The following is a 23,552-nucleotide window of genomic DNA, read 5'->3' as shown; positions in this document are numbered from 1 at the left end:
TCCCATTTCTTCTTGTTGCATGTTGAAGCTCTACTTGGAACCTTGTTAAGATCTAGCCATGCTAAATATGATTTTTTTGCCATTTTTTAAGTGGTCTTTTGATCAGGACTGTATAAAGCCCATATTGGTGGAATGTTGCAATAAGAGCTGACCTTCTAGAACTTTCTCCCATTTGCACACAGGATCTTTGAAGCTTATCCAGAGTGAACAATGGGTTCTAGGTCACCTCTGTTACCAAGGCCCCCCCCCCCCCCCCCCCAATTGCTTAGTTTGGTGGGGCGGCCAACTATATGAAGAGTCCTGGTTATCACTTTCTCATTATGGGGTATTGAGTGCAGATTGATAGGGGAAAACTTAATAATTTTTTTTAGCACAAGGCAGCAACATAACATGTGAAAGAAAATTAAAGGGTTCAAAGACTTTCCAAATGTACTGCATTACAACTAGAAATGTGCAAACTGGTGAAAAAATGTTTTCTTCATGGCAAATTTCCCATTGTGGAATCGTAGTTCCCCCATAGAAAATAATGGAGGTTGAAACACAGATTAATATGTTACCATTTAGGACCCATCACATTATATGTTTAAAAATCATAACAAATAAGAAATGTGTTTATAGGAGTAAGTGACAATTTCTAATCAGGACTAGAGATGAGCAAATTTCTTAAAATTAATTATGATTTGGCGAATTTGGCAATAAATTCAGTTCGAGTCCGAATGGTCAGTCAGTGCTTTTTCATAATAAGATTTTTTACCTATTGCTTATGTCCCCACATAATTCTTCTCTTTAAGAGACATGCAAGCCAGTCTTCTTTCCCAAAAAGAAAGGAAAACGGAGTGCCTCATATCAGGAATCCAGCTCTTTCTGGGTAACTACGCTTTTAAAGAGCTGAGTAAAAAAAAATTTGCTTTGCTGCCTGAGAGGCATTGGTTGCGATACTGTTTCTCTTTATGGAGAACACCGAGTACACATGAGGAGTATTGTAAGCCAATCAATGCTCCTCTGTGGTTCAGCATAAAATATATGAGAATTAAAACCTCTTACATCTGCTGGCATCAGAAAAGCTTGGCTAATTCGAAAGCTAACTTGAATATCTTTCCCAAAAACCCAGTGGTATATTGCCTGGCCTAGAATACTCCGCACACATACTACATTTACTAGGCGCTCTTCAGAGAAAGAGCACCCATATCCCATGGATATAAATTACCCAGGAACCAAGAATAGCATACTAGGCTCAACCCCCCTTGTCTCTATCTACATATGAGACCACAGAGTGTGTTATATACCAGGGCGATTGGAGCATATTTGATTCACCCAAAAAGAATTACAATAAATTTGGGTTTGAAGAATTGATTTGCTCATCTCTAATCAGGACCCCTCAGAAGACCCGCAGTATAACTAAAGACAATCCTACCTCCCACATGTAGACATTGTTCTTCACTTGAGAACGCTTTTTCTTCTCTCCAACAAAAGGCCCAAATTTCTTTCCTCTTGGAAGCTGCTTTCTGGCCCAGATACCTAAAATAATAGTGGTTAGTGGTTGTCATATTTTCAACTTGATATCTGTCCTGATATTACCTCCATTACTACATCTTACTAATATACTTTGCATTATAAGACATACACATTCTCAAGGTCTCTGCATGCGCAGCCGCCCTCCATTTCTATGGAGCCGCCAAAAATAGCCGAGCACTGGCTTGGCTATTTCCGTCTGCCCCATAGAAATTAATGAGAACAGGGGCCGCGCGTGTGCGGTGTGCTCCCATTCACTTCTATGGGAGCAGCGCTTGGTGGTGGACGGACCCCGGGTAATCCGGGGTCCTCCAGCTACAGCTCTCCCTGCTTCGTTCTCATTGTAGGTGTGGGTCCCAGAGGTGGGGGACGCACCTATCATACAATGAGGGCATATCCTAACGATATGCCACCATTGTATGTGATGGGAATACCCCTTTAAAAGAAACCTGTCACCTCCAAAATGCATGTAAACCCGCCAGCAGTACCTCAGGGTAGCTCGCAGTGTGATACTCATCATACTTTTCATCCTGCAGTCCGATGCTGCTAAGGTCAGAAAACAAATCTTTTATCCTCCGTCCGTGCTAATTTGCATGTCAGCTTGAGGTCAAGGGGACAGCCGCCTCCTTGCTTCAAGTCAAGGTAACCACGCCACCTCTTGCCTTTGAGTGACAGCCTGCAATTCGGCTTTGCTTTCCAAAGTCTCACACATATGCGGTGCCCTCTGTTTTACTGCGTGATCCCATGTCAGGACATGCTATTTTTATAGAGCAGGTTGTTACAGATGCGATGATATCAAAAATTTGTCTACTTTCTTTGTTTGTTTCACTTTTACATAATAAAGCGCTTTTGAAAAAAAAAAATATATAATTTTTACAGAATTTTTACTGAAAGCCATAGTTTATTTTTTATTTTTTTGGGCGACTGTCTTATGTAGGGGCTCACTTTTTTCTTTATGAGACGACAGTTTGATTTGTACTACTTTAGGGTGCATATGACTTTTTGATCACATGATATTACACTTTTTGTGATGTAAGGTTTGTTTTTTACACCGTTTTTTTTTTTTTTATGGTGTTCACCTTAGGGATTAGATCATGTGATATATTTATTCAGCAGGTCGTTACAGACTTTTTTTTATTTATTTAAGTTTTACACAATAAATGCCTTTTTGAAACAAAAAAAAATATATGTTTCAGCCTCTCCATATTCTGAAAGCCATATTTTTTTATTTTTCGCCCGATTGTTTTATGTAGGGGCTCGTTTTTTGCGGGATGAGGTGACGGCTTGATTAGTACTTTTTTGGGGGGCAGATGCCTTTTTGATTGCTTGGTGTTGTACTTTTTGTGATGTAAGGAGACAAAAAAAAAATATTGTTTTAGCACAGTTTTTATAAAATTTTTGTCTACAGCGTTCAGGTGAAGGGGTGGATCATGTGATATTTTCATAGAGCCGGTTGTTACGAACGTGGCAATACCCATATGTCTGGTTTTCTTTTTTTACAATTTTAGGTTTTATTGTTTTTTTACTGAAACTGTTTTTTTTTTTGTATTATGAAAAACACTTTTTTTTTTTTACCTCTTATTTGATCCCCTCTGCAATGTATTACAATACAGCCTATATATATATATATATATATATATATATATATATATATATATATATACACACACATATACATACATACACACACACACACAGTACAGACCAAAAGTTTGGACACACCTTCTCATTCAAAGAGTTTTCTTTATTTTCATGACTATGAAAATTGTAGATTCACACTGAAGGCATCAAAACTATGAATTAACACATGTGGAATTATATACATAACAAAAAAGTGTGAAACAACTGAAAATATGTCATATTTTAGGTTCTTCAAAGTAGCCACCTTTTGCTTTGATTACTGCTTTGCACAGTCTTGATGAACTTCAAGAGGTAGTCACCTGAAATGGTCTTCCAACAGTCTGGAAAGGAGTTCCCAGAGATGCTTAGCACTTGTTGGCCCTTTTGCCTTCACTCTGCGGTCCAGCTCACCCCAAACCATCTCGATTTGATTCAGGTCCGATGACTGTGGAGACAAGGTCATCTGGCGCAGCACCCCATCACTCTCCTTCATGGTCAAATAGCCCTTACACAGCCTGGGGTCATTGTCCTGTTGAAAAATAAATGATGGTCCAACTCAACGCAAACCGGATGGAATAGCATGCCTCTGCAAGATGCTGTGGTAGCCATGCTGGTTCAGTATGCCTTCAATTTTGAATAAATCCCCAACAGTGTCACCAGCAAAGCACCCCCACACCATCACACCTCCTCCTCCATGCTTCACGGTGGGAACCAGGCATGTAGAGTCCATCGGTTCACCTTTTCTGCGTCGCACAAAGACACGGTGGTTGGAACCAAAGATCTCAAATTTGGACTCATCAGACCAAAGCACAGATTTCCACTGGTCTAATGTCCATTCCTTGTGTTCTTTAGCCCAAACAAGTCTCTTCTGCTTGTTGCCTGTCCTTAGCAGTGGTTTCCTAGCAGATATTCTACCATGAAGGCCTGATTCACACAGTCTCCTCTTAACAGTTGTTCTAGAGATGTGTCTGCTGCTAGAACTATGTGTGGCATTGACCTGGTCTCTAATCTGAGCTGCTGTTAACCTGCGATTTCTGAGGCTGGTGACTCGGATGAACTTATCCTCCGCAGCAGAGGTGACTCTTGGTCTTCCTTTCCTGGGGTGGTCCGCATGTGAGCCCGTTTCTTTGTAGCGCTTGAAGTTTTCCCAATTTTTCGGACTGACTGACCTTCATTTCTTAAAGTAATGATGGCCACTCGTTTTTCTTTACATAGCTGCTTTTTTCTTGCCATAATACAAATTCTAACAGTCTATTCAGTAGGACTATCAGCTGTGTATCCACCTGACTTCTCCACAAGGCAACTGATGGTCCCAACCCCATTTATAAGGCAAGAAATCCCACTTATTAAACCTGACAGGGCACACCTGTGAAGTGAAAACCATTTCAGGTGACTACCTCTTGAAGCTCATCAAGAGAATGCCAAGAGTGTGCAAAGCAGTAATCAAAGCAAAAAGGTGGCTACTTTGAAGAACCTAGAATATGACATATTTTCAGTTGTTTCACACTTTTTTGTTATGTATATAATTCCACATGTGTTAATTCATAGTTTTGATGCCTTCAGTGTGAATCTACAATTTTCATAGTCATGAAAATAAAGAAACCTCTTTAAATGAGAAGGTGTGTCCAAAATTTTGGTCTGTACTGTATATACACACACACACACACACACATACTACGGATGAGTGAATAGACTTCGGATCATAAGAGCTAATACATTCTAATACTATCTATCACATATACACACCAGAGACTGTTATATACCAATTTTCAGGGAGCATATCTGATTCGAGTAGAATCAATTCGGACCCAAATAAATAAAAAAAATCATTTGAGGCAAAACAATATCATCAGTATACAATTCTGCCCTGTCTGGCTGTCATCAGTACAATATCAGTGGTGAGCGCTGACAGCGTATGTGTGATCTGCATGCCTGACACACTTGTAATACCCCCAATTGGCATTACCACTCCTACACCCTGCTTCTATCTGTAAATGCTAATATAATGTCTTATGCATTTATTTCCAGGTCCCTAGACACTGTGCATTTATAATAATGTTATGTAATTGTTCATGTAATGTGCCTGGTTCACCAGCAGGTGGCAGAAACTATGGCAGAGCTACACTTAGAGAGAATGGAACTCACCATTCCATTCTTTCCTCCTTTCTTGGTAAGAAGTGGGCCAGTCCTGTTTGCTACCAGAAGAAGGTAGGGAGTTCTGGTGTGTTCTGGTTGAGACTATGTTGTAGCTGCCAGGATTCTAACCTATTCTCCAGAGTCAGACTACAGACAGAAGTTGCAGCATCCTGCAGAAGCAGAGATTCCATTTAAGTCTGTGAGTACAGCAGAGCCAAAGAGAAACCGATGTAGCAGAGTTGAGATTGTTTGCCTGCTAGAGTTAATGCTACAGCCTGCTGGAACCAAGATAAAGTCTGTAAACTGTTTGGAGAAATGTTTATGCAAAGTAAAGCTGCCATTGAACTTCATCACAAGGTCTGGACTCAAATATTTCTTCAAATCCCTCAATTGTTCACCCTATTTGTCTGCTTCATAGCCAACGCCTCGGGTTCCAGCGTATCTAGGTAGGAGCACCGTGACACGTGTACAAAACATTATGGGACATTATAGGCCACCCTATATCACTCAGCCATTCCTACAAATGGGTACCAACAGCATTTCTTAAAGGGACTCCATCCCGTTGTTGCTTCATTGCAACTGGCATCACAAAACACTTATCTCATCTTAAAGTGACCCCTTGCGGACCACTGTTGTAGCACACTGACTAACTAGCTGCCGGGAAATGCAGGAGATCACTGCCCAATCTCCTGCACCTCCTGGTGCACCAGGCGTACCGGTACACTGTCAGCGCTCACCACTGACACTGCATACATATCAACCAAACAGGTGGCAGTCTTCACTGATCAGTACTGCGCTGTGCTCAACAGCAAAGATGGGTTTTCCTTGGCAACTCACTATGAAAATATAACTTCAGAGGTAGTTTTGTAAAAGAAATGTACAAAAACACAGTGGCCCTGATTTATCACGCCTTCACTCCAGAATTCTGGCTTCAAAAAGTCGCAAAATAGGGCTTTTGTGACTTTTTTCACTTTCACTCTTACGCACAATTTTACGATTTTTTGCAATTTTACACTACTCACTCCAGTTTTGTTATGTGGGTGGGAAAGTGGGTGTGATTATGTTAATGAGCTTCACTCCCAATTTATTATTTATCATCTCACTCCAGGAGGAGGGTGGAGAAGAAAAACTGGAGGTACTTCTCTCGACAGAAGTGTTAGGTCTAAGGATAAGCCCAATTTATCAAACAACATGTGACATTTGATAAATGTGGCATAAGGTACTCAAACGCAGACCCAAGCCACACAGACTTCAAATATTCCTCTCACGATAAATCCCCCCATAAAGTATATTGCAAAAATAACCAAAATCACTGGCCCTACAAATAAAAAAAAAAAAAAAGAAAGAATAAATTAAATGACAGTTACACTTTAACAGGAACACACTTGTTTATATCGAGGGGCTTAAAATCCATAGAGACCTAATGTCTCACAGCTGAGAGTTTGCTACAGTTATATCCAGTCTAGACGATCCCCTCTGAACAGCCTCGGCTCCAGGCTGGAGCACTTTAATTACATGGATACATTGTGGTTAATTATCAGGACAGCAGGTTTACAAGTTGTTGTTTTATAGCTTTTTAAAAATGGCTACAAGAAAACGCATCAAAAACGCATCAAAAACGCACACTTTTTTACCAGGAATGCTGTACTCGCGGAAGCAAATATCATCTACAGGTGCAGCCCAGTAATTAGCAGTGATCTGCTTGTCAATCACCCTGCCGGACCGCATTGTGTACGGGAAGCCTTAATTCAACGTGGCGACTGCCTATGCAGTTTTTTTACAGATGAAACAGGTTCCTTTAACATGTTTGTTCACCTTTGAACAGCTTTAATGCGACCCCCACAGTGGTAATCATACTTACCTGATCCCCGCCACAGGGTTCCGGTTCAATCGCTGCAACGCCGACTACAGGTCCCAGGTGTCCCCACATCAACATCGGGTCAAATGACCACTGCAGCCAGTGACTGGCTGCAGCGGTGATATTTCACTTATGCGGCACATGATTCAGTGATGTGCCACATGGGTTACCACTACGCCTAGTCATTGACTCCAGTGGTCATGTGACCCTGTGGCTAACTGGATGGTGAGACGGTCCCTGCACAGCAGAGATGGAGCTGGAACCCTTTGGCGGGGATCAGCTTACTCCGATTACCACCATGGGTCCAGCCATGCTGTGAAGTATGTAGAAAAGACGTACAAAGGTAAACAACCCCTTTAAAAAAATAAAATAAAAATAGTCACAGTACAAATGCATGTATTTTTGATGCCCTTTACAATGCATTTTTACATTATAGCAATATGTAAATGCTGGTAAGATACTTGGCTTACAGAAGATTAGATACAGTTGTAGCAAACTCTCAGCTGTGAGCGGGACTACATCCGGATGAATGCAGACTCCGCTCTTCCATACATAAGAAAAACACAAGAGATTATATTTGTTGGTTGAGTTTTTCTTTTTTGGTGGAAATTTAATTTGTCAGACTAGGCTAAACCCAGCAACGTCTACATGCTAGTCGCCATCCTCGATGCACTTTGATAACGTCTAGATTAGTGGGAATCTTAGGTCCATAGGTCACAAAACTTTTCCAATAAACAAAGTATATTTTAGCTATGCCCAGATTCATCCCTTTAAAGGGGTTTCCTGCCACTTAGATATTATTGGCCTATTCTCAGGATAGGTCACCAATATCAGATCACTGATGGTCCACACCCAGCATTCCCCACTGATCAGCTGTTTCGGGAAGGAAACTATACAGTGGATGGAAGGCTCCGTCCACTATGTCGTTTCCAGTAATGGTAATGGTCATCTGAATGGCAGCTGAACTGCAGTGGATGTGCTTCTGGTTCTGTCCACGGTATAGGTCCTGCTGCTGGCATCTGCCCAACACAGCTAATCAATATCTAAGTACAGGAAGACCTCATTAAAGGGAACCGGTTATCAACTCTATGCTGACCTCACTGAGGGCAGCATAAAATAGTGACGGACATGCTGATGTCAGCGATGTGTCACTCATGAGCTAATAGTAGGTGGTTGCTGAGAACCAACATCATAATCACTGCAGCCCAGGCCTTGAGAAGAGTCCAGTCTACCTGAGAAGAGTCCTGGTTATACATAATCTCCTGCTCTCTCGCCATCTGCTGTTCTCTCCTAGACATCAGTTCTCTCCTAGACAGAAAGGGAGAAAACTAGGTATTAGACTGTCGGACATCAGCAGGGGAGCAGGAGAGCAGGAATCCATGAATAACCAGGACTCTTCTCAGGTGGCCGTATCTTCGAAATCGGTCGGCACTGTGTGAAACGAGTGCTCAGTCAGAGGGTCGGTTACCCATATATCAAATTGAATCAAAAGACCAGCACTCCAAAGTTGCTGATGCGGTGAGTTTATTAGTCACACATTACATTCGTGACGCGCGTTTCGGAAAACGTAATGCCTTTCTCAAACTGTGTTACTGTGGCTATGACAGAGTAAGGCCCCATTCACACGTCTGCAATTTCGTTCCGCATTTTGCGGAACGGAATTGCAGACCCATTCATTTCTATGGGGCAGCACGGTGTGCTGCCCGGATACGGAATTGCGGACCCGCACTTCCGGGTCCGCAAATCTATTCCCGAAAAAAAAAAGAACATGTCCTATTCTTGTCCACAATTGCGGACAACAATAGGCATATTCTATTAGTGCCGGCGATGTGCGGTCTGCAAAATGTGGAACGCACATTGCCATGTCCGTGTTTTGCAGATCTAATACAGCAGTTTAAATAGACCACCCTATGTCACATGATGTTTACGTCACGTTGCCTAGGCAATTGTGCAAACAGAATGAATCGCAGCCGGCGGAATACACATTAGGAAGATCAGCTGTGGCAGACGGTAAGCGTCACAGGAAAGATCGCATTCCTCTAGTTATGCTGAAAAAACGAAATCAGATGTAAGTAAAATCACAGGAAACTATTCAGAGCGTATTCCCTATTAAGTCCTTTAGGTTCTAGTGTCCCAAGTCGATGTATCCAGTACGCCTCTCTTCTCATGAGGAGTTTTCCACAGCCAAAAATGGCACTTTCCCTTGCCTCAACTGCATACACTGCTCCAGCGTCATAACAGGACAATACATATCTCATCCACTCACAGGGGAACAGATCGGAATACGGGGACACTTCACACGTGATAGCAACTGTATTATTTATGTTCTTAAATGTCCACGTGGACCTGCCTATGTAGGGGACACTTCAATGCACATGAAGGATCGCTTCAGCAAACATAAGTCGACTTTACCTTTACCAATCCCTTACCATTTCCATACACTCAAACAAAATATTGCGCAACTCAGATTTCAGATTTTAGAAGAGGTACTACTACCCCGACGTGGGGGCAACAGGGTTGAACTCCTCATGAGAAGAGAGGTGTACTGGATACATCGATTTGGGACTTAATAGGGAATACCCTCTGCCACAGCTGATCTTCTTAATGTGTATTCCGCCGGCTGCGATTCATTCTGTTTGCACGATTGCCTAGGCAACGTGACGGTCTTATCAGGTGGCCGTGACTCTTTTCCAGGCCCAGCTGCAACGATTGTGATATTGGTTCTCGGCAACCACTTACTTTTTACTTATAAATGACAGACCGCTGAAATAATTTCGCCTGTCTCTACTTTATTCTGTCGTTAGTATGGGGAGCATAAAGCTGATGACAGGTTCCCTTTAATACTTTGTAAGAACAGTTACAATATCTGACCACTAGAGGTCTCCAGTGATTGCAAAACCAAATACTAAGCCCTGGAGCATCTATCATAAGCTCAATTGCTTTTCGGAATGTGTCTTCTGCAGTGTCGGACTGGGTTGTCTAGGGCCCACCAGTAAAATTCATTCTGGGGGCCCGCTGTACAGTTACATGCAAATATTATCTGCTCATACAGTGGCAGGCAGCAGCAAGACTCTACAAGGTAACCGATTATAGGGGACCCCTGCAGCGACTTTGTCAGGGCAGGTCCCTGGCAAAAGAGTATATTGTCTACCATAAGTCTGCACCTAGAAGTCAGTCTGTTAATCTACCCATTTTTTATGTGAACATATACTGGTTGAGATGCTGTATGCTGCCTATCTATGTGTAGTGCAGTGTACTGTGTCATGTGCTACTCATGCAGGGAATGAGGGACCAGGGGCCCAAATTGCTCAAGGGCCCACTGGGGGATTCACCTGTTCCCCTGTGGGCCTGTCTGAGCCTGGTCTTCTGTGTCAGTTTACTGTATGTGCTGGAGAAGCTTATGGCGTATCTGTTAAACGGACCCACAGGCCCGGATTACACCGACTGTGCTAAAAGAATGTTCTTTTGCCCCCATTCAGGGCCATCCGGCAGGGTTACTGTATTTATGCCGAAAGGAATTGTGTGGCAGACTTCGCTACTCTATGAAGAGACCTCCATCACACAGTATACCTATGGGGGACGGATGCCACCCAGCTTTATGGGTCTGTCTAACAGGGCTCCTGTGCTGCAGAAAGTGCAGTCTCATGTCTGCGCTGAGCTGTGTATTGTATACGGTAAGTGATGCAAAGCCAAGGACAGTAGCATAACTACAACTGACTAGGCCCCACAGCAAATTTTTGAATGCCCCCCCCCCCCACCCCAGCAATTTCTTCGCAACCCCCAACTCACGTCTAATTCCTACTCCTGTGTCTAGTCAAGATTGAGCTCTTAGACAAGGCCCGGCAGCCACTCCGTCCGATTACTACAGTGCCACTGTATATAATGTCATTGTATAATACTGTTGAGGGGGCCCTGACAATAAAATCTTTTAGTCTTCCTACTAAAGGGATAAGTCTCGTGCATGTGCGGTGCGCTCCTTGGCAAGGTGCGATCCTGTCTCCGGCTGCCGTTGTCAGCAGAGTTTCACTGGCGCACTGCGCATGCGCAAGACTTAGGCCTCGTTCACACTTCAGTGTTTAGTCAGTGATTTCCATCAGTGATTTGTGAGTCAAAACCAGGTGCAACTCTAAACACAGAACAGGAGCAGATCTTTCCCTTCTACCTCATGTCTGTGGAGGCTCCACTTCTGGTTTTGGCTCACAAATCACTGATGGAAATCACTGACCAAACACTGAAGTGTGAACGAGGCCTTATGCAATCTCGGCTGCACTGCAGGCTGTCAATCTAACAAAAGAGGGGACAGTTAGGGGGCGTGCTTACCTTGACTTGAAGCAGGGAAGCCGCTGCCCCCTTGACTTCAAGCTGACCGTCGAGATAGCGCTGATGGAGCTTAAAACATTGTTTTTTGAATCTCTGGAGCATCAGATTACCGGATCAAACATATGATTATTAACAGACTGGGGGCTACTATGAGGTAATGCTGGCGGTTTAATATGCGTTTTTGAGGTGACAGGTTCCCTTTAAACATAATAGAGAATGAAAGATTAGAAAAGGAGTATATTTGTATCGTGAGGGTCGTCTAGTTTACAAAGACCTCAGGATAGGCCATAACCATCTGATCAGAGGGGCTCATACAACCTGCATCCCCGCCAATCAGCTGATCTGCAGTAGTTCCAGAGCTGGAACTGCACAGCTCCGTCCGATGTGTAGTAGATGGACCTGGTTACTGCAGTGCTCCTGCCATTCACTTCATTAGGACCAGCTTCCTGCATTACAAAGTACACACTCTATAGTAAGTACAGGAATGGCAGTAGTAACAGGTCCCACCAGTTCATCTCCGATGTTCTGAGGACTACCATGTGCTGGGGGTGTTTATTTCCGCAGTCGTAGCCTGTTGTGTCTAATGAGTCCTTTTTCAACGATTTGGTAAAGGCCCTTTTTCATGGGCCAAGGAACGGGGCAACTATCAGGAATGAGCACTTCTGTGAATGTTCATTCCTGATAATTGCCAGTGCAACTGTGCCATCCATTACCCGACAGATAGACAGACAAAACACTCATCAGTTGGTGAACACATCTTGCGGCACATATCGTTTGCGAGCGGCACATTGTCATGCGTTACCAGGGATGTGCTGCTGGCAAACAATGGGAGCTCTACAAGGAGGAGCGATCACAGTGGCGATTGTTCATCCCCATATAGAGGATTTGAAAGCAGCTATCATCAACAACCAGGCAATCATCAATAATGAACGGTTCATTCTTGATCACTGCGTATGCACCGTTACCTGTCAGTACTGAAATAACTTAGTAAATATGATCCAACAGAAATACTTCTGATTAAGGCTAAGTTGACATTTGTGTTTGTGGCAACTTTGTCAGATTTAAAGGGGTTGTCCTGAAGTTATCTATCCTGTTCATTGCATAGATCATAAAAAATTAACAATGCAATTTACATGAATAGTGAATAGGTATGACATTTCCTTAGATAGTATGGGGGCACCTCGTGTTCAAAGTGTATAGCTATGTGTGCGTCCACCTAATGACCTGGGTGCAAAGCATCAATAGAAATAGCTTTCTGCCCTGCTTGTGACAAAAGGTGCAGAGATTGTGCAGTAGTATGGCAGTGTAGCTGAGAAAAACCCTTTCGCATGGGAAATAAAACCAGACTATATTTTCAGCTGCCAGAGGAGGAAGGAGACTGATTTTGTCCCTCAGCCTACCACCAACAGCATAGATAATCAGCATCCAAGGTATCAGTTATGCCAGAAACAGCCCAGGACGGTAGGCAGTGCTGTTCTTGTCATTAAGGTGCTGTTTGCATTTCCACACTTTTCAGTCAGGTTTCCATTGCTTTTTGACATATAAATGGCTCATAATGGACCCAACATATCTATCATGGATCCCTTAAAAACAGAAGTGATAAAAAAAACATGACCATGGGAACTAAACGTTAGTAAAACCAAAGAGAAAGACCCGTCAATGAAAACATGCTAGAGGTGTTCTCCACGACTACAACAGAACAACTTCATAGGTAAGAGAAGCAAATCAATTCTAAAATAATCAGATTCATCCCAAAAAAAATTTTTATTCTTCTTCCAAACGTATCCGAAGTTTTGGCGATATGCTTCAATGGAATTGCACATAATGGCGCCCAACATTTTACTTTTAAAATTTTGTACACTAGTAAGGGAAACAGGGCATGAAGATGGAAGATCACATGACCCGCTGCAGGGCCCCGACAGGCGGGCTTACCCACAATACTTTGCAGTCTGCCTGACAGCCAATCAGAATAGAGGATATCGGCTGGTGGTCTATCAGGCTTTATGCTAGCTCTGAAGCACAGACGGCATTGTGAGCTCAGCCACTAATGTAACAGGATATGCCTGCCATGTCTCTGACAGACATCAATTAGACACATAAGCCAGCCATTTAGGGTCTCGCAGGGACAGTGTGGGATTGTGAAGAACATTAAAGGGGCTGTCTCACTTCAGTAAGTAGCATTTATCATGTAGAGAAAGTTAATACAAGGCACTTACTAATGTATTCAATTTATCCATCACATTATACACTGCTCGTTTCCATGGTTACAGACCACCCTGCAATCCAGCACTGGTGGTCATGCTTACACACTATAGGCAAAAGTGTCAGCCTCTCTGGTGGCTGGGACCATGGGAGCACACATGGGCTAGTGCTTTATCCTATATAGTTTGCAAGCACGATCACCTCTGATGGATTGCAGGGTGCTCGTAACCGTGGAAATGAGCAGAGTATAATGTGATGGAAAAATGAATCCAGCAAGCAAAGGAAACAATATGGATAATAACAATACATTAGTAAGTGATTTGTATTAACTTTCTCTACATGATAAATCTGACTTACTGAAGTGAGACAACCCCTTTAGGGCTACTTTCACACTCGCGTTTGGTGCGGATCCATCATGGATCTGCACAAATGAATTCGTTCAGATAATACAACCCAGGGCCGGCGCTACCATAAGGCAGACCAAGCGGCTGCCTTAGGGCGCGCCCTGCGCAGGGCGGAAGAACGGAAGAATGAATGAATGCCGTTTTTTATTTTTTTTTTTTTTTTTTCACTTGCTTGTGCTGCAGCACCGCCACCGTCAGTGAACCTGCCCGCCCCCAGCCTGCGTGTGCCGGCCGGCAGCCGCGGCGCTCGTCATAGTCAGGGCAACATTACCACCCGTCCCCAGCCTGCGTGCGTCGGCCGGCGGCGCTCATCGTAGTCAGGGCAACAGTACACAACACAGTCACCTGCAGAGGGGGCGTGACTGGTGTGAGAGCGGCACGGCGGCGGCGGGTAGCGCAGGTACCATAGGCGAGGCTCGAGCTAACTGATTGTGTCTGAGTCAGACACAGGCAGCCGCGCCCGCCAGTAAGATGAGAGCAGATGATTCAGACGCACACTGGCCCTCTGGCCCTCTGGCAGCCAGCAGCAGCAGGAGACGTGGTCAGGACAGGACAGGTCAGGACTTGTTAGGGTAGGCGTAGGTCTGAATTGAATTTTTAATGCTATTTTATAAAGAGTCACACCAGTTTAAAATTAATTCAAAATGATGAGATGAGCGCCCATGAGCAAAAAGCGCTAGGCTAGCGCACACACTGACTAGCGCCAGAGCAGAGGCGCTCAGGCTTAGCATGGCATCAATGATGTGTTTAAAAAAATTAATTACAAAACAATCATTAATATTGGGGGGGTCACACACCCCGCCCCCCCCCCCTAATATTAATTATTGTTGTTTTGTAATTAATTTTTTTAAACACATCATTGATGCCATGCTAAGCCTGAGCGCCTCTGCTCTGGCGCTAGTTTGTGTGACCGTGACATGATGGAGGGAGGGCAGGGGGGACAATGTAAATGTCTGTACTCTGAGTATGCCACTGTATGTGACATGGGAATGGGGCCAGGCCGCCAGGAAGGGTCGGCCGGGGGGGGGGGAATGATGTTCCATGGGGGGGTAAAATGTGACACAATAGGGGGTAATGATGTGATCATGGATGGGGCCAGAGCCGTCCGTCAGGGGGGGGATTAAGTGCCATGGGGGGGGAGAAATGTGACACAATAGCCTATTGTGTGTCACATTTCTCCCCCCCATGGCACATCATTCCCACCCCTCCCGCCCGGTCGGCCCTGGCCCCGGCCCCATCCATGATCACATCATTACCCCCTATTGTCAATAGGGGGTAATGATGTGATCAGGATGGGGCCAGGGCCGTCTGGGCGGGGGTTAATGATGTGATCATGGATGGGGCGCGGGAAAGGGGGGGGGGGGGCGCTAAAATGTAGCTTCGCTTGTGTTGGCAAAAATCCTTGCACCGGCCCTGATACAACCGCATGCATCCGTTCAGAACGGATCCGTTTGTATTATCTTTAACATAGCCAAAACGGATCAGTCTTAAACACCATTGAAAGTCAATGGGGGACGGATCAGTTTTCTTTTGTGCCATATTGTGTCAGTGAAAACGGATTCTCCCCAATTGACTTACATTGTGTGTCAAGACGGATCAGTTTGGCTCAGTTTCGTCAGACGAGCACAAAAACGCTGCAAGCAGTGTCAGCCTCCAAAGCAGAATGGAGGCGGAACGGAGCTTGTACTGAAGACATTATCTCAGTACTATTTAGTAAATCTGAGGTCGGGTAGGGACACACGTTAAAAATCGTTATAATTCCATGCAATCCTGTCAAAAGTTTATGTCCATAGGAGGAAATCATACTCCCACGTGAAGTGTGTTTCAAGCAGTGGACACACTCATCTGAAAATAATCTTTGTTTACTGTGTTTCTGTAGCCAGGGCTGAAGCTGTTCATAACTTAAAGTGTTGCATTGCACAAGACATGAACTTCTTAGGCCCCTTGCAGACGAGCGTGTCCGGATTAGGTCCGGATGTGTTGCAGATGCGTTCAGTGAAAACTGCGCGATTTCGCAAGCAAGTTCATTAGTTTTATTTGCGATCGCGTTCAGTTTTTATCGCGCAGGTTCAATGATGCGTTTTTCACACACGTGATAAATAACTCAATGTTTACAAACACCATCTCTTAGCAACCATCCATGAAAATCGCATCGGCTTGCGGATGCAATGCGTTTTTCACGCAGCCCCAGTCACTTCTATGGGACCAGCGTTGCGTGAAAAAGGCAGAATATAGAACATGCTGCGATTTCCATGCAACGCATAAGTGATGCGTGAAAACCAACGCTCATGTACACAGCCTCATTGAAATGAATGGGTCCGGATTCAGTGCGGGTGCAATGCGTTTGCATCACGCATTGCACCCGCGCGGAATACTCGCTCGTGTGAAAGAGGCCTAAGAAAGCAGTACTCGTTTTTTTTATGTGAAGTAGCCAGCCTTTTTGTCCAAAAACCTGTTGCAAAGCTTCTACAGTTCTTAAGTGTGCAACAGGCATATTTCCCAGCATACAGTGCACAACTGCCCCTTTTTCTTTCCAAAAACCTGTTGCAAAGCTTCTACGTTCATACGTGTGCAATAAGCGTATTTTGGTGAGTCGACAGCAGTGTATTTACTACAGTGTATTTACTACTACTATACCTGTCAATGGGTTAAAGAGTTTAAAAGGGGAGAGACAAAAAAAGCTTAAATAAAAATAAAAAAAAGAGAAAAGAACAAGAGAGAAAAAAAGAAAAAAAAAAAAAAAGAAGAAGTGTTTCATACACATTTTCAGGCCAATTGGAGCAGATTCGTCTCTGGTAGAATCGATTGAAACCCAAATAGATTTTTCTGACCGAGTTGTTCAAGAAGTTTGTTGTGTCAAATTTATAGTGTTGCAAAAAGCTATTACCGTAATCACAGTAATGTTTAAAAAAAATAAAAATAATCAATCACTGCAATTGACTTACCCAGTCGCAACTTATTAACAGCAGAGGGAGCGAGCACTACTTCCTCAGGAAGCCCTCTATGAACATGTTCAGGCACCTCAGCCAGTGTCTCCGCTACCTCTGGAGGAGTTACTGCATCCTACAAGTCAAAGTACAACAGACTTGAGAAATCACCATCTCTAAACATGAAACATTTCATTACAAAGCACACAATATGCACACGAGATTGTCCAAATCAGGTCACAATGTGTAGAGAGACAATTAGCGTTGGGCGAATAGAAGTTCATAAAGTGGACTTCGTTCCAAATATAAGGGAAAATTAGATTCGCCGCAAAGAGGAATTTCCTCGTGCTTCGTGATATTGGAATACATTTTCCCTAAAATAGCTGTTAAAAAAAATAATAATTTCATACTCACCTTATCAATTTGCACGCAAAGAGTCCGCCGTGGCCATCTTGATTAAAAATCCCCCGTGAAATCTTGTGCGCTGTGAACGTTACCACGCCAGCCAGCCGTGATGATGTCATCATGCACCGCGCAAGATTTCGCATTGGATCTTCAATCAAGATGGCCACGGCAAACTTTTCGCGAGCAAATGGATAATTTTATGTTTTTTAACAGATTAATCCCTGACAAGCCTTAGTAGCCATCTCAAATGCCCCGATCAGAGATTAACGTGGGTGTTCAATGATAGGGGGCGGCACAGTCGCCGTTCGCGGTCATTGTGCCCGCTACTCACAAAGAAATGTGCTTTGTGATGAAGTAATTCGTCACAAACCAAATTTGTATGTGAAATCTAGCGAAGCAGCCAAATCTAATTTTTGAGAACTTCGCTCATCTCTAGACACAATCAATAACTGGAATGGCAATGCATAGTTAGAAAAGATGCTCCGGCATTTTTATTTTATAATGGGAATAATAGCATTTACTAAAACAGACATGTGAGGAGGGCGGATCGGTCATCTTTAATTAGACTTCAAGGTAAACTCCATTATTGTGCTACATATTTCCCACACAATACCATTTAAATCTCCATCGAATACTGAATATCCTTGTAAATCCTACACCTTACTTACCTTGTACAACTTTTTAATGATACGCTCTTTCATACTGCACCCGACAACGAACTCAATTAATAATTCTGCTGTTACTGGGGAGCAGTGCATTGTGGGAGCAGGAGTGGCAAGTCACATGACTGTCTGCAGAGAGCAGATAAACCACACACAGCAGAATTTACTTTCACTTTGGTTGTAATATCAAGGAAACAACAAATAGCTCAGAATCAGTACGAGATAAGCGGAAGGAAATAGTCACCAAGCCGCTCAACATTTTCTGTAGATTATAACCCCTTCAACCCCGGGCCTGTTTTCACCTTCCTGCCCAGGCCATTTTTTGCAAATCTGACATGTGTCACTTTGCGGTGATAACTTTAAAACGCTTTTACTTATACAGGCCATTCTGAGATTGTTTTTTTGTCACATATTGTACTTCATGACAGTGGTAAAAATAAGTAAAAAAACAAACAAACATTTTTATTCATAAAAAATACCAAATTTACCCAAAAATGTTTAAAATTAGCAAATTTAAATTTCTCTACTTTTATAATAGATAGTAATACCTTCAAAAATAGTCATTACTTTACATTCCCAATATATCTACTTCATGTTGGGATCATTTTGAAAAGGACATTTAATTTTTTTGGGACGTTAGGAAGCAAATTTCCAAAACCCACTTTTTAACCCCTTAAGGACTCAGCCCTATTTCAAATCTGACCAGTGTCACTTTAAGCGCTGATAACTTTAAAACGCTTTGACTTATCCAGGCCATTCTGAGATAGTTTTTTCGTCACATATTGTACTTCATGACACTGGTAAAATGAAGTTAAAAAAAAAATCATTTTTATTTATAAAAAAAATACCAAATTTACAAAGAATTTGTAAACAATTGCAAATTTCCAAGTTTCAAATTCTCTACTTCTAAAATACATAGTAATACCTCCAAAAATAGTTAATACTTTACATTCCCCATATGTCTACTTCATGTTTGGATCATTTTGGCAATGATATTTTATTTTTTGGGGATGTTACAAGGCTTAGAAGTTTAGAAGCAAATCTTGACATTTTTCAGAAATTTTCAAAAACCCAATTTTTAGGGACCAGTTCAGGTCTGAAGTCACTTTGCAAGGCTTACATAATAGAAACTTGACCCCATTCTATAAACTACACCCCTCAAGGTATTCAAAACTGATTTTACAAACTTTGTTAACCCTTTAGGTGTTCCACAAGAATTAATGGAAAATAGAGATACAATTTCAAAATTTCACTTTTTTGGCAGATTTTCCATAACATTTTTTTTTTCCAGTTACAGAGCAAGGGTTAACAGCCAAACCAAACTCAATATTTATGGCCCTGATTCTGTAGTTTACAGAAACACCCCATATGTGGTCGTAAGCCGCTGTACAGGCACATGGCAGGGCGCTGAAGGAAAGGAATGCCATACGGTTTTTGGAAGGCAGGTTTTGCTGGACTGTTTTTTTTGACACCATGTCCCATTTGAAGCCCCCCTGATGCCACCCCTAGAGTAGAAACTCCATAAAAGTGACCCCATCTAAGAAACTACACCCATCAAGGTATTCAAAACAGATTTTACAAACGTTGTTAACCCTTTAGGTGTTCCACAAGAGTTATTGGCAAATGGAGATGAAATTTCAGAATTTCAATTTTTGGGGAAATTTTCCATTTTAATCCATTTTTCCCAGTAACAAAGCAAGGTTTAACAGCCAAACCCAACTCAATATTTATGGCCCTGATTCTGTAGTTTACAGAAACACCCCATATGTGGTCGTAAACAGCTGTACGGGCACACGGCAGGGCACAGAAGGAAAGGAATGCCATACGGTTTTTGGAAGGCAGATTTTGCTGGACTGTTTTTTTTTACACCATGTCCCATTTGAAGCCCCCCTGATGCACCCCTAGAGTAGAAACCCCATAAAAGTGACCCAAAGGAACTCCATATGGTTTTTGGAAGGCAAATTTAGCTGAACTGGTTTTAAGATGCCATGTCCCATTTGAAGCCCCCTTGATGCACCCCCTACAGTAGAAACTCCAAAAAGTGGGATAAGGTGACAGTTTTATTGGTACTATTTTGGGGTACATATGATTTTTTTATTGCTCTATATTACTTTTTTTGTGAGGCAAGGTAACAAAAAAAGGGATGTTTTGGCACTATTTTTATTTTTACAGCGTTTAACCGAGGGATTAGGTCATGTAACTTTTTTATAGGGCAGATTGTTACACATGTGGTGATACCTAATATGGATACTTTTTTATTTTTTTCACTTTAGCACAATAATAGAAGTTTTGAAGCAAAAAAATAATCATATTTTAGTGTCTCATAGTCTGAGAGCCATAGTGTTTTTATTTTTTGACCGACTATTTTGGGGGGCATACGCCTTTTTGATCACTTGCTGTTGCAATTTTTGTGATGTAATGTGACAAAAATTTCTTCTTTTTTTACACTTTTTTTTTTTTTTTTACGGTATTCACCAGAGTGGTTAGGTCATGTGATATTTTTATAGAGCTGTTTGTTACGGATGTGGCCGTACCTAATATGTATACTTTTATTTTTTCACTTTAGCATAATAATAGCAGTTTTGACACAAAAAAAGAATGAGGTTTTAGTGTCTCCATGTTCTGAGAGCTATAGTTTTTTTTAGTTTTTTTGGCGATTGTCTTAGGTAGGGGCTTATTTTCTGCGGGATGAGGTGACTGTTTTATTGATACCATTTTGGGGGGGCATACGCTTTTTTGATCGCTTGGTGTTGCACTTTTTGTGATGTAAGGTGAAAAAAATGGGTTTTTTTTTTACACAGTTTTTATTTTTATTTTTTTATGGTGTTTATCAGACAGGGTGGATCATGTGATATATTTAAAGAGCCGGTCATTACGGACGTGGCAATACCTAATATGTGTGGGTTTTGTTTTGTTTTTTCATTTTTTTATTATAAAATAAGGGGAAAGGGGCGTTTTTTTAAATTATTTACTTTTTTTAATCTATTACTTTATTAATTTTATAAAAAAATGTATTTGACTTTTTTTTTACTTTACTTTAATTATGACATTCACTTTTGGGGGGTCTGAACCCCTCTGCAATGCATTACAATAAATCTGTATTGTAATGCATTGCCTGTTAGTGTATGACACTGAGTCATACACTAACAGGTTGCCTAGGAGACCCAGCCTGAGGCTGGATCTCCTCGGCTCCCGTAGAAGGCATTGAGCAGCCTCTGCATGGCATCGGGCTGCCTTGTGTCGCATCGGGTCCCCCAGCAGCGTGGGGACTCGATGCTCTCCCTCACCCGACACAAACCTCTTCTATGTCACGGTCAGCACGGACTGTGGCATAGAAGGGGTTAACCACCGTCATCGGCTTTTACAGCGATGCTGGTGGATACAGCAGGGGCCTGGCTACCACGGGCCCCTGCATTGATCGTGCGCACGGCTCCGGTGCCCGCGCGATCACTATGACGTACTATTACGTCAAATTGCAGGAACTCAGTGGTTCCCATGACGTAACAGTACGTCAAAGGTCGGGAAGGGGTTAACTGCGACATGTTTAAACATGGAGTTATCCTTTAAATGCAGAACCCACTGCTGACTGCAATGACTGAAGCATCTAAACCATCGTATGTGCTCTTTATTGAGAAAATGCTATACAGCACGTCTAATCGCCGTATATACAGTTAGGTCCATATATATTTGGACAGACATTTTCTAATTTTTGTTCTGTACATTACCACAATGGATTTTAAGCATAACAATTAAGATGGTTTCATTTGTCCAAAGAATGTTCTACTAGAAGTGTGCTGTTTTTTTAAGATTTTTTTTTTTTTTTTAGCAAAGTCCAATCTAGCCTTCTTATTCTTGAGTGGCTTGCACCATGCAGTGAACCCTCTGTATTCACTTTCATGCAGTGCTCCGATGCTCTCCTTTGGCCTGCGCTAAAACGGCTAGGGCAGTAAAACGGTAAAGCACGCCCATCAGAGCTGGTGACGTCACCGAACACACTGCGGGGCGGAAGCCTCCGCTTAGCAGTGTGTTATTGTTAACAAAAGAGCTCTTGCCCTGTGCGATCTAGCGCAGGGCAAGGGACCGTATCGGAGCATGAGGGGGGGAGGTGCTGCCTGGGTGAAAATATGGGTATGTCCAGGATCAGCTCTGAACCCGGACAACTTATTTAACCAATCATCTAAGAAGTAATGGAACATGTAACCTATTGATTTAAATTGACATATAGAGGCGTATGATAAGATCTCACTGCGCCGGGAATAACTCACTTCCGCCCTTCCCTCCGAGGCTAACGCCGGAGAGGGCAGTCAAGTGATGTATGACGCCGATTGACGTTGCCGGCTCACCGTCTCCATGGAGAATAAAAGAAGCGTCTCAGCCATGAGCTTGTCATGCACACTAGCAAAAGTAAAATAAAATATATTAGAGGTACAAGGTTATAATGTGGACATATGGATACTATATTTTCTGCGGACTTATAATAACAATGAATTGATACCTAAATCCCTATAAAAAAAAATGCTGTGATAATAAACAAACACAGATAAAGCGCAAATCATAGTGCCAAATACTAATAACCCCTGAATTACCGCCAAAAATTAAAGTGCCAAGTGTAAATATATATTAATAAATTATTATACCATATTAATCAGCTCTATAAAGATACCATACTTGCATATACGAGTAAAAGTGCCAAGTGCATTAATTAATAAATACATGAATAATCTATTAATTCATAATAAATAACCACATTCAATTCAAATATATAATTTATATAATATGTGCCTAATAAAAAGGGTGTAATAATGTGATTAATGAATAAACCAGTGAAATATCAATGGCTTAAACCACTTTAAAATAATTCTGTATATATGTATCATTTAATTCCACTACATTAAAAGGATTTTCAGTCCAAATATAACCCTTTTATCTTATTTATTGTCAACGGATGACTGTCTTTTTCCAAATACTTCATATTCCTATGGCTCCAGACAAATTCTCAATCTTTATTCTATAATTTTCCAATTGGATGAGCGAACTTGTGCTTTCAAGTTCAGAGTACAAGGTACGGATTATCTAAGAATTCCTTTATGGATAAGTTATGGTCAGTGGTAGCGGAACCCATAACGGGATTCTTAGATAACCCGAACCTTGTATGGCAAACTTTAAAACACAAGTTCGATCAACACTAGTGTTGTCTAATTAACACAATTGAGGAGCAATGGATACAACTGAGGCCTGTCTGTGTGGAGGAACCTTGAGTTCACGCAGCTCTTCAGCAGGGAGCCATAGGCACTCCATGTACCGTCATATGGTGCCTCCATACAGCACCGTATTATCTTTTTACTAAATCTGTTTATTGTTTTCAAAGTAAGGTAGAATAAACAGCGCAACAGAGGAAATAAACTCATGGTGTCAGTGCATTAGGTCATCACGGCAGAATAAAGCCAAAAATAGTGCAGATTGGTACATTAATTATTGTTACAACTTCTCAATTAAAGTAAGCGGA

The 23,552-nt window shown here is 42.2% G+C and overlaps 1 protein-coding gene across 1 annotated transcript in view; it reads right to left on the bottom strand.

Moving 5' to 3' along the window:
* LOC122928874 (PR domain zinc finger protein 2-like) overlaps positions 1-18,108 on the bottom strand; it is a 135,183-nt gene extending 117,075 nt beyond the window's left edge. Inside the window, 3 exon segments of the mRNA XM_044282166.1 lie at positions 1,415-1,518; positions 16,998-17,115; positions 18,053-18,108. Coding sequence (XP_044138101.1) covers positions 1,415-1,518; positions 16,998-17,115; positions 18,053-18,085 — 255 coding nt within the window. The 5' untranslated portion in view covers positions 18,086-18,108.
* Between the last annotated feature and the right edge of the window lie 5,444 nt (positions 18,109-23,552).

Source organism: Bufo gargarizans, chromosome 2 (genome assembly GCF_014858855.1).
Source record: "Bufo gargarizans isolate SCDJY-AF-19 chromosome 2, ASM1485885v1, whole genome shotgun sequence".
NCBI lineage: Eukaryota > Metazoa > Chordata > Amphibia > Anura > Bufonidae > Bufo > Bufo gargarizans.
This window is presented reverse-complemented; position numbering and strand designations above follow the sequence as displayed.